The sequence below is a fragment of the Miniopterus natalensis genome, chromosome 9 (assembly GCF_054644295.1).
Source record: "Miniopterus natalensis isolate mMinNat1 chromosome 9, mMinNat1.hap1, whole genome shotgun sequence".
NCBI classification, from domain to species: Eukaryota; Metazoa; Chordata; class Mammalia; order Chiroptera; family Miniopteridae; genus Miniopterus; species Miniopterus natalensis.
The window spans coordinates 20,054,489-20,066,767 of NC_142089.1; the positions used below are offsets into that span (position 1 = coordinate 20,054,489).

The 12,279-nt window shown below is 43.1% G+C and overlaps 1 protein-coding gene across 2 annotated transcripts in view; it reads right to left on the reverse strand.

The window, feature by feature from the left end:
• The window catches only part of KIAA0319L (KIAA0319 like), an 88,022-nt gene that overhangs the window by 13,342 nt on the left and 62,401 nt on the right, over positions 1-12,279 (reverse strand). For both annotated transcript variants that reach the window (XM_087820303.1, XM_016218230.2), the window contains exons 9-16: positions 11,684-11,816; positions 8,535-8,763; positions 7,161-7,284; positions 6,401-6,533; positions 4,204-4,352; positions 2,975-3,126; positions 2,493-2,631; positions 846-1,005 (exon numbers count right to left, since the gene is read on the reverse strand). In XM_087820303.1, coding sequence (XP_087676429.1) covers positions 846-1,005; positions 2,493-2,631; positions 2,975-3,126; positions 4,204-4,352; positions 6,401-6,533; positions 7,161-7,284; positions 8,535-8,763; positions 11,684-11,816 — 1,219 coding nt within the window. The remainder of the gene's footprint in view (positions 1-845; positions 1,006-2,492; positions 2,632-2,974; positions 3,127-4,203; positions 4,353-6,400; positions 6,534-7,160; positions 7,285-8,534; positions 8,764-11,683; positions 11,817-12,279) is intronic.

Here is a 12,279-nt window from a genome sequence, read left to right on the forward strand (position 1 = left end):
TTTTCTTTTTAATTTCTTTTCCTCTTCTGCCATTTCCATCACCAATACCTTAATTCAGGTTTTATCACCTTTTTACTAGACTAGTCCAAAAGCTTCCTGATTGGTCTCCCAGCCTTCTTCGGTCTCTCCCTATTTCAGTCTAGCCTTCACACTACTGAACTCCCTTGTAAAAAAACAAGGAGATTTCCTTGTTTTAAAAACAAAACAAAAACTTCACATACATAAAACAAACTAACTTGAGTCCTGCCCAAACTATTAAACTAAACTCCTTGGCTTGCATAGTCAGTCTACACAGTCAGTCTCCTCTTCCACCATGCTCTGGAGTGCAGTAAGCTCTGTGAACCAGTGACTTCTTCCAGAGGAAACGCTGTATTTTCATACCACAGGACCACTGCTCCTGCTGGTCCCTCCTTCTGAACTTCTTCCTAGTCCTCCTATGCTTGACCAATGCAAGTTTTACTTATGGAAAACTCTTTGGACTACCCCTACCCTACCCTCCGGGAAGAATTAGTTGCCCTTGCCTCTGTGCGTCCACAATACCACACATTCTGTCAAGCCCGCCCTGTACTGATGTTCTATGTTTACCTGATTATTATTCCTACAAGACTATGGCCTTAAAACACAATGGACCTCTTGTGACCTTGCACCCCGGTTCCCTGCTGCAGTGTCTAGCACAGGGCATGTGACATGTACGAGAAGAGCTCAATAAAGAAATGGACATCATGAGTGGTCCCTGGTCAGAGATCCCACCCTTCTCTATCTACCCACACTATTTTCTCAGCTCAATCATGAAGCCCAGGGGGCCCATAGTCTTTCCTTTCTCCCCCCATCCATTGCCCAGCTACCTCTGCTCCGTGTACGGTTGAATCTTTTGCACAATGATGTCGGAATCCAGCACCCCCAGGAGGACCCCAATCTGGCGGATGAACATCCCCTTCAGCCTCTCAGTCAGCTGACTGACGTTGACATCCAAGATGATCTCCACCAGGTTGTTTTTCCTGGGATCTGGAAAGTATATGGATCAGTCATGGCTTTGGAAGCAGGACAGTTAACACAGACCCGCTACTGTGCGTGTGCTTCAGCACAGGAGAGAATCAGAATGCAGCCGACCTTCACATGGACAGGGGCAATAATGAATTCTTAGTAATGCATCTGGTGTTGGCTTGGAGAGCTTCAAAAGGACTCCTGGTCCCTATGTCAACCTGAGAATTACCACCCATGTGCTGGGGATCAGGGAGGCAATGGGGTTTAGTGAAGGGAGCAGGAGAGAAACACGTTTTAAAAGCCTCTCCCCCAACTGGCTTTGCTGAACTCTCCAGGCCAGGCAGGGCTTATCTAACAATCTCTGCTGAAAAATCACATCTGATTTTTTAGGGACTTGTTGTACTTTGTCCACAGCAATGGAAGGGAAAGTGCCCATCTTAACCTTCTCATCAATAATGAGATAACATCTGCTCTACAGGAAAGGAAATCTGGGCAGCTGAGAAACAAGGATTTCCTTAGAGCCACGTCACAGCTACATGATGTTTTTACAACTCTAGAACTGGGAAACCATTGTGCTGTACTTTAGATTATGTCCTAAAGACTGTTCTATACTTGGAAGTTCAGTGATTATTCAGAATACCTTATTCGCACACTTGAACGCACCATTTGCCTGTTCTGATGTATAATTTACACAATCAGTGGACTATCTGTGATTGGATTTTAAACACAGAAGAGACTTTACAGTGAACTTGGCTGTCGTCCTTCAGAAAGATGGGACAAGGACTGGAAGACCTGCCAAGATCCCTTCCAATCTAAGACACCCATACACAGGTTTGGCTTAGATAATAGAGAGCAGGTTTAAAGTTAATATCTCTTCATCAGATGCTCAGGAATTTATCAAGCTCTCCTCCAGCCCACATTCACTTCCTCTCTAAAACCAAATTAACCTCAAAGCAAAATAAAAACATGGTTCTATTTAAGAAGGAAATTTTATTTCTGCAAATCTGAAAAATGTAAAGGACACCAGTTATTTTATTTTCCCTGGGCTGTCAGAAAAAGCCTGAGGCTCAACTTATAAAAATAAATTGTTTTCTGCATCTGGGTGCTGATGAGACATCATGACTCAAGTTATTCCTGTGCTCAAATCCCTAGAGTATCCTGAGCCCTCTCCCATCAGTCACATGTAGAGCAGAAAGTGTTGGACTAGGGCACAAAGGCCTGGCTCTGACACAACTGCCATGTGACGCTGAGCAAGCCCTGCTCTGAGTTTCTGTTTCTCCATCTGAGATGAGTAGGGGCAGGGGGGGTCCATATTCCTGTGTGGGTAGGAGAGGTAATGTTGGAACAGACAGACTCTAAGGATTTTTCAGCTTGGGGTTTCTAGATTTTTTTTAAAAGCTGGATATGCCATTTGGCTCTGTCCATGTCGAGGAGAAGAGGTCTCAGGATTATGGCCCTGCTTGGCTGATCCAGCAATTACACTCAGTCTCATCACTAAGTGAACTCACCAGGTTTCACCTCCACAGTGGTCTGGTCTGTGTTACTCTCACCCTTCGCATCAGTCACTTTCAGATGAAATGTGTAGGTTCCCTCGACCAGGTTGGAAAGAAAGAGGATAGGGTGGTGGTCAGAGTGATTTAACACCTCCTGTAGGGTTGAACAACATGGCTATGTTGCAAAACAAAACGTGCTCCTTGTGTGGACTCAGTTGCTGCTGTCACAACTAAGTCCCCTCTGAGCTGGACTGTTTCACCTCTGGGCAGCACTGCAGCCCACTGGTGCTAGGATCAGGGAAGAAAAACTCATTTTGTGCCACACTAGCTTGCAGTGACCCTAGGCAAGTCACTTAACCTCCCTGGATTTCAGAGAACAATCTAGGTTTGATACAAGAAACCACTTGGTTAAACAGATACTAGAATATCTGGCTTAGCCTCCTCTCCCATCTCACCACCTGGACCATGTGTTGCTTTCCAGCTCCTGGCACACTTACCCCTGATGCTGGGCTCCCCTCATCTCGAGTCCAGAGGTAGCTGACTATTCCCTTATCATCTGAGGACTTGGAGCCATCCAGCTCCGCTGTGTCTGTGGGTAAGGTTATCACCACATTCCCAGTTATCTTGGCTATAGGTGGCTTGTTCGTTTCTAACCAAAGAGAAATCATTGAAATAATATAACATTCTGAAAAAAAAAAGAAATGCTTCTTCATGATGTTTATGGGAAAATTAAACATCAAATGCATCTTAAATGGAAAACTGTTTCAAGTGCCTATCCATGCCAGCAACTACCAGAGTGGATTTAAAGCCACCATTGCCACAGGTCCTGAAGGTTCCAGTTGCACCCAGAGAGAAATGCTCTCCTGATCCCATACAATGGAGGGGGCAAGTGTAGTTTCCTCTTGTATTCCACAGCAGCCTCCTGGAAAGGAACCCATTTCTGTGCTTTGGAGGTATAATTGGAAACGAAGGTCAACAGTTGGATTAAAGCCTTGGAGTTTAGATTTCATCCAGCTGATACCACAAATTCTCTTTAAAATATGGGTGAAAATGTTATTCTCTTAACATCTTTTTTATTCCTTCCTTAGTACTTTGAGAAAAAGGACAGAGAGACCTCTTTTGACCTGGGCCCCGCCTGCAGCTTTGTTTACTCAGGTAAGTTCTCTCTAGTGTTTACTGAGCTCAGGATACTACCAAGGGAGGTTATCTGCATATCTGATGGTTCTTCCTACTATCAGTTTAAAGCCATTCTCCCAGGCCATCACTGATCATCTAGCCTGCAAACCAGAGCAAGGCCAGTCAACTCTTGCCTCACGTTGGCTTCAGCATGCAGGTCCACAGGAGGAGCACAGAAAGCTACAGTGCAAGACAGTTATTATGAGGTCTGACAGCAGGTGTCACTGTAGCTAGCTGGAGAGTCACAAACCCCAAGTCTTAGCAGCACAGAGGCAAAATAAAACTGCAAAGGAAAAAACCTTAATTCTTTCCCTATTCAATAGAAAAGGAAGGAAAGGAGGAAGGGAGGAAGGGGAACACAAGAAGTTAAAATTCACCTTTCAGTCACTCTCAATTAAGGTTGTTTGAGAAAGCAAATACCAGCTGCCCTTACCCCAACTTTCTTCCCCACACCCTGTCCCTAATCAATTTCTGCAGCCAAACAAGAGATGTTGAATTTCTCGGTTATCTAACTCAGAGGTTGCTGCACCAACCCGAGGTAGGGAGGTACCTTCTTTGACAATGACATTCACAGAGCTCTGGCTTTGCAGGTTCCTCTCATCTTTGACAGTCAAGGTGAACACGTAGGTTCCCACTTGCAGCCCAGTCACAGTGGCGACACTGCTGTTAGCGTTCTCGAGCTGCACCCCATCAGGTCCCCTGGACAAAGAGAGAAACCACAGGGTGGAGTTGTACCTGTATGCTGCTCTCCTGTCCCTGACGCAGCAGGTGCAGACAATTATTCCCTCAGCTAAGACATGAACTACTGTTTCCTAGACCTTGAGAGGACATTTAAAAATATTCCATTTGGACAGACTGTCATTTGGCCCCAAAATACAGGCTACCTGCTGATCAGAAAATTCCATTCACCAGTTTTCAAACAGACCTAGCCTCATCCTTTATATGAGCTTCTAGAACATTCAAAATCTTTGCTGTTCCAGTTTGTAAAAGGAAGAAAGTGCTCTGAGCAGGTCTCTGATCAAAAGAATGATTTCATAATGATGTTTCTGAAAATTACTTCTGGCCCAGTAGTTGGTCCAGCTCTTGCCAGCAAAGAAGCAAAACGCATTTCTTAATCATATGCCAAACTCACTCTTGCTGAAAAGTCAGAGAAAGGAAATGAGCCAAAGCTGCAGAGGAATTCTCAGGTCAAAACCATCCTCTTCTTAGTAGCTCTATAAGCAAAGCTCCCTCCAGCTCCCAGACAGGGGCCACAGGAGAGCGGGGACACCCCGCATCCTTCCTTCTCCCCTGGGGCCTCACATAGCAGCCTGCAGCAGGGGAGTGAGCTCTGTGCTGACACCCAGGCACAATGCTGCACACACCAGAGAGCCCTTCTACTCAAGGATCAAAACGCCCCAGAGCTTTCATGAAAACTACAGGACAACCAGAGAAATCTGCAGATTTTCCCGTTTTGTTTTGCTGTTTAAACATATGACCTCTGACCCTAGTAGAGCCTCCTGAAACAGATTCTCCTCCACGAAGCTTGCTAAGCATTATTTCTGCTGTAAACACTAATAAACCTCAACCAAAAGGTTCATCACTAGTATCTTCAATAGTTATAATTAAAACACTGGGATGAAGAAGATTAGGTTCTCCAAAAAATAGAAACAAGAGCTGAGAAAAATAATTTCTAGAATCCAACTCACCAATCGTAAGTCAAGTGGTTTCTGTAGTCCAATCACAGTACTTTCCCACCCACCTCTTTAATACCCTAGACCAAAAACAAAAACACAACACCCAGTCTGTCCTATGATTGCTACCTTTGGAAATAGATTTAGCTCCTTTTTAACTTTTAACTCTTCCTTGGAATTCTTTCACTTCTTTTGGGATCCTGCATATAATTTGAGTTCCAGTTGTTATGGTTTAAAGGAGCTGAAAGAAACTGTGAGAGCCAGGAATGGTTGGAGTAGGTGATTCCAATTTAATTAGCATTATTTGGTCATTGCCTTTCACCTCTGGCTAATGTAGTTGGTTTTCAAGGAAACAGTAACAGAGCAAAGCTTTCATTTTAAAGATGTATTTTCAATTCTCCTTAATAGGCTGCTCTGCCCCATCCCCCCTGCTAGCCTTATCCAGTTAATTTTGAGCAACAGTATTTTTCTGCTCCATTACCCCCTCCACCCTGCCTCTCAAGTGTAATTAAACTATGCATTTCAGCAGATGGATTATACCTGCAAAAGCACCAGGACCATGAAGTACAACCTGGGGACTAGCTGATGGTAAGCATTCTTTTTTTCTTGCAAAAATTATTTTATATCATTTTCTTAGAGTTAAGTTTGGCATTACAAACGTTTCTCAGTCACCCTCCTCCCCCTTGAATAAGCCAACGAGAGCAAGTACATGCTTTAAAAAAAACTTTTTTTTAATCCTCACCTGAGGATATTTTTTTATAATTGATTTTTATATTTGTTTGATTTTTATTGATTTTTAGAGAGCGAGGAAGGGAGAGAGAAAAACATCAATGTGAGAGAGAAACACTGATCAGTTGCCTCCCGTACGCATGCCAGCTGGGGATCAAACCTGCAACCGAGGTAAGTGTCCTGACAGGGAATTGAACCTGCAGCCTTTTGATGTATGGGACGATGCTCCAACCAACTGAGCCACTGGGCCAGGGCACAGCAAATAAACTCTTAATAAACAAGTAAAACCTTGCCCTGCAAAGGTCTGGAGCCTTTGCATAAATAAGGGTTTGTGTCAATACTCACTGTGTTTTTTCCCAGCGATATGAGATAATTTTCTGATCATCTGAGCTCTTGCTACCGTCCAGGGTTGTGCTGTCCATGGGAAGGGTCAGCTCCTTATCTGGGCCTGCATCTGCCTGCGGAGGCTTATTGTTTTCTAGAAGACAGAGACTTGGAGGTCAAAAGCAGGCAGTCCAGCTGGGAAAGGAGAGGATCCAATTGGGACATATGTTCTAGAAGCTGTGAAGACTCTGCCTCTCCACCCGCAGAACGGTCAGATACTGTGGAACAGGTATGTACTGAGGTATGGCCAGGGAGCCCACAATGAAAAATAGAAGACTGAAAAAGAACACTGCTGAAAGAGCATGGCAGAACTTAATGACGTTATAATACCATGCTAAATGTGAAATATAACGCTCTAGGAGTTCAAATGAAAGGGACTGAGTGATATGACAGGGCTTTCTTGGGGAAGTAGACTTGAAGCTGGTCCTTAAAGGATACGTGATAGGATTTGGGATGGCAGAGACTCTATCTGCTATGTCCCCTTAAAGGCACAATAACTAGCCAAAGGGGAAGGGCATAAGCTGAGGCTGTAAAGTACTCTTTCTCTCTAGCAAGGGGAACGGACAACAAAAGTTGCTATGACAACAGAAGCTGCCAGGGCCTCCATGGATTGGTGCCTTCCACTACTACCCTCATACAGCTCAGAACCCAAATGCTCATATCCCCCAAAGCTAAAGGGGCCAGCCAATCAAAGAGCCTCCATCTCAAGGTTGGAACTTACCAGGCTGCACAATAACAGTCACTTGAGTGGTGGCCTGCTGTCCTGTTGTGTCAGTCACTGTGAGCTGGTAAGTGTAGTCTCCTTCTTGCATGGCAGAGAGCTGCAGGATTGGTGTTCTAACACCCTGGATATAGAAATGCAGACAGTGGAAAAGCAGCCTCCCAGAATCACAACATCGTACACTAAGTCCTGCTCGGGTCTAAGAGATTTACCCAGTTTTCTAATCTACTTGGTACTGAGCTATTACCTCCTAGAGTTCAGCAAAATTAGTGAATGCTGGATCAGATGCTGTGGGACATCTTGTTAAAAGCTTCCACCTTAAAGGGAAGAACCACCCTCCCTGACACAACAGCAGTTTCAAATAAAATTAGAGCTCTAACTGGGAAGGTTGTACAGGGAAATGTGCAAAAATAACTAAGACCAGTTTCTACGACCCAAGGCAGAAAGACCTTAACTATATAACAACACAATTTTAAAAGCAGTGTTCTTCCTACAAAGGCCACACAGTGATCTTAACAAAGCGGACTCACTAAAACATGGCAGCAACTCCAGATGCCATGTAACACCATGCTGTCCCCTTAAGATCTGTGCAGATTCTGCAGCAGCAGAGAAACCCAACTCAATACTTACACTAAACCCAGGTGAAATGTGAGCTTTAAGTCATGCCTCAAATCTAGAAACAAAGACTCCTGAGTGTCAGAAGAAACATTACATATAACTTAGGACAAACTTCCGATGCAGGAACTTTGGAACAGTGGGCAAAAACTGGCAGTCTCTGGGCCGAACCCAGCTTGCAGACATTTTGTTTGGCCTGTATGTCTTAAAAGTTGTAAAATTTCACATAAAGGTGTAGATTTCTGTTTGCTCCTGAAAAACTGTACATTCTAATACTATTGGGACCAGACTTCCACCTGGCAACAACCAGCTGGGCCTGAAGAGCAGTTGACCCCTTTAGTCTGGGCTTAAGTTCTCTGGTTCGCCACATCCAGTTTACTTACTTATACTACCTGTGTGGTGACAGATCTAGTCTCTTCTTAAATATCTGCAGAGAAGAGCTCACCACCTAGTCAGGCAATCTATTCCAATTTGTAAGATTCACACCGGTGTAGCTTTTAAATAGTTTGAGTCTCTGGAATCATCCTAGAACAGCTACCATTTCTCATCTAGTCTTTTCCTCTGATACTAAATATTTAAGATAAAGGTTTTTGCTAATATGTTAATTAAACTTTCTGGATTTTTAAAAAATTTAAATATCCTATGCACAAATCTGACTTTGGTAATTAAAATAACAGCAAAAATAAACTGTGGATGGGTGATCCAGTCCAGCAGCTCTAATTCCCAGGGCAAGAAAAGACAGAAACTCTTCCCTCCTACCTGCATCTCCACCACTTTCCCTTTGCTGCTGGGGCTAAGTGACCACTCGTAGCTGGTGATGCCGTGATCATCAGTGCTCTGGTTCCCAAAGAGTGTGATGGAGTTTTGGGGCAAGGTGATCACTTGGTTGGGGCCTGCGTTGGCCACAGGGGGGTAATCCACAGCTTTGTTCACTGTCAGGCTTGCTGTGGTTGAGTTGGTAGCTCCATCAGAGTCTACTACAGTCAAGCTATCAGGGCAGAGAGAAGTGCAATCAGGAATGATTTTCAGTAAAGAGGAAGAAACATGAGAGGACTGAAAAATTAAGGCTAAGAAATACCAAGGTGGCAGGGTTACCAATTGGTAACCAATTCTTACCATTCCTCTTAGAAAGGCAAAGTAATACTAGAACACTGACTGAGGGTTCACTGTGTGCCAGGCACTGTTCCAAATGATTCAGAACTCAATAAATCCTTGCAACAGCTCCATACAGTCCTACACTCATTTTACTCCTTACACACATAAGGGGAGCTGAGGCAGAGAGAGGTCAAGTAACTTGCCCAAGCTTGAAAGTAGTAGAGTCAGGACCTGAGTCCTGGCAATGTGTCTCTAGTGCTATTTTGCTTTGCTGCCTGCACGTGTCTGTGTACTGGTATCTGTACAAGCATTGTCTGATCAGGCCCTCATAGCAATCATCAATCTCAACTTACAGGTAGCTTAGAGAGGTTAAATAACCTGCCCAGGGCCCCATCATGAGCCAATGTGCAAGCCCAATTCTCTGACTCCCAAGCCCAGAAACCAAGTACTAAGAGATAGTCCCTGGCCCCTATTCCTATAGGGTTCAAAGACATTCACTAACAAGCTCTGACTGCAGAAGGTTTCCCTCCCATCATCCTGTCTTGGCTGTGTATACATCACAAGAATGGACATCCTGGGCAGAAAGCCTCTGGGATGGGCTAGAAGGGCTGGCTGTGATAAGACAAGAGCCTGAGAGGGAAATGCATCTCCTACGCAACATTCCCACAGTTTGCGCCAGTGTGAAATAGGATTTGAGAGAGAAAAATGTGTTCGTTTATAAAAACAGGCCTTTACCTAAATGATGCTTTCCAGCAGAACAGCCTAAAGCTGCTCTTGCCACCTCAAAATGTGAGCATAAGCAAGCAAGGAGGTTTGGGCTCCTTCCATTTTGCTGATGGAAAGATAAAAAGCATAGAAAAGACATGTCGTTTGTTTAAATTTCACCACAAGCCACAGACAGACCCAGGCATCTGTGGGGTTTTATCCCACAGTCTCGCCTTTTTCTATGGTCTGAAGTGGATTTTTGGAATTACAGCCTTGAGAAAAAGAGCGCAAAAATATCAGACAACACACATGCAAATCAACAAACATCAGAATAAGAAAAATCCACAGATGTTTTCCTCTTTTTCCAGTTTGCCTGTTGTTTTCAGTTTTTTGTTTTTGTTTTTTACATATACTATTTGTCTCCTATTTCAGGATAAAAGCAAGTTATAGATAAGTGGTAAAATGGCAGCTGCCATTACCAACTTTCACCGCAGTCCCTGGCTTACGTGCAAGAGTCCCGGAACCAAACAGCAGCTGACCACACAGCTGGGGAAAGGGGATGGTGCCCTGTAAAAGCAGGGGAGAGGAAAAGGTGTGTGGAATCAGACTGAACCTTAATGCTAATCAAACCCAACCCTGTCGGCTCATAGACTGAGGCTTAGGAAAAAAGAATTGCTCCCTAATACCCTATTCACCTGAAGCACTGCAGGCTAACACTATGGTTAAGAAGCTCAGACTGCCTGTGCGACCTTGGGCAAGTTACTTAACCTCAGTGCCTAAATTTCCTAATCTATTAAATGAGAGTAATTATAATACCTGTTATAAGGATTAAATTGCAAAGAGCTCAGAACAGTACTAAACACACAGTAAATGTTCAAGAAACAGTAGTTATTATTATTATTTTTTAAAAGATCAACCTAGCCCAGGCTAAATTCCATAAATGTTAAAATTTCTATATTAGAAATCTAAGGAAAAACCAAATCACTTTTCCATTTTAAGCCAATGAGAAGGCTCCAACCTTGTTGAATGACAACTACCTTTCATTCTCCTGAAGTCTGGAGTCAATGACAGTGCTATAAGTCAGAACCTGTATATTTATTTATATGGTAGGTGTTGTGCTAGGACATTCATCACTGTGTCTCTGGTTGTCTCTAAAACTTGATTAATCTCAGATCCGGTGGGGAAGGCAGACACCCATGAATAAGTTGTTGCACCGTGGTAGGTGCCACATAAGGGCAGAGTGCAACAATCTCTCCTCTCTGGAGGGATCTCAGAGAGCCTCACAGAAAACTGTCCTTAAGGACTGACAGAGCTCCAACAGATTGAGAAGAGCATTCTAGGAAGCATAAACAAAATACATATGGGTCAAGTCAAGGAGTAGAGTAGAATGAACCCTGACGTGGGGGTTAGAAAATCTGCATTTCAGTTCTGTGTGACCTCAGAGAAGTTAGTAAATACACTGAGCCTCATTTTTCTCAGATATAAAATGAGGACAGTATCATGTACATATGGTGTTTGTATGATACAAGTGCTCTGTAACATATAAGGAATTATGCAAAAATAAGAAGGATTACTCTAGTCAGCCTCACATGCTTATTAACCACATTCTAGAATGCTGATACTAGTTCCCAAAAGGTCTGTCTTTGAATCAAATTCTTCATAAAGCCCTAATAGAGAAAGATCCTACAACCCACATTCAAATAAAACACCAGTCACAAGTAAAGATTTTGAGATATTGTAAGTTGAAGAAGCATTTCCGAAAGGGAAGAGACAAGATGGCAGTAGGTTCCTTCTAGATTTTTCCTGAGAAAAGGCAAAGAAAGATGGGCCCTTTCACTTAATGACAGAAATCCTAAAAACATGTTTGGAGAACTGCCAGATAAAGCTTTGAAAAGGACAAACTGTGGTGGATCCTAACCTATTGTGCAAGGGCTTTTGTCCTAAAAAGTTATTCGTGTTGTGACCACAATCACTGTAGGGCTCAGAGAACCAATGGAACTACAGGCTGTATTTTCAACCAACTTGACAATTTGGTATCTGTCAAGAGTTACTCCTATAAGAATGCCAAAAAAAAAAGGCCAATGGTAAACTTAAGGATCCTAATTTACCTGAAAGTGTAGTTCCCAGGGACGAGCTTACTTAGTTTCAATATGGCTGTATCTTCAGAAATCTTCTCTTCTCTCAGAGGTCCCTTAAGTTCTTCCCAATGGTACCTGACGATTTTATCATCATCAGTGCTTTCTTGACCATAAAGAAACATCAGTTACAACATGAGAGCTCTGGGTCTCAGCACTTATTCAGTTTACACAAACCAGGGCAACTACCTAGAGATTTGAGGCTAGGAAAACATCATGAAATTACAGACTCTCTCCAGAGTGTTTCTTCCCTCAGAATACTGGGTCATCCTGCCTCTCTATGAATATTCTAATGCATAGTTTTCCAAGGACTCCAACGCAGGCAACCTCTGGTTAAAATGCTACTGTATAAAAAAAGGAAAATAAAAAATTCTTAAATGTGTGAAAAGATACTTAACCTCACTCACTTAAAAGAAATGCAAATTTAAGTTTCACTTGAGATAACTTTTTTAAACCTATCATATTGGTGAAGACATTTCATAACACATTAAATGGGTAAAGGTGTGGAGAAAGAGGCCCTTTCATAAGTCATGGAGGAAGCATAAACTGATACAACCTCTATAAAGAAC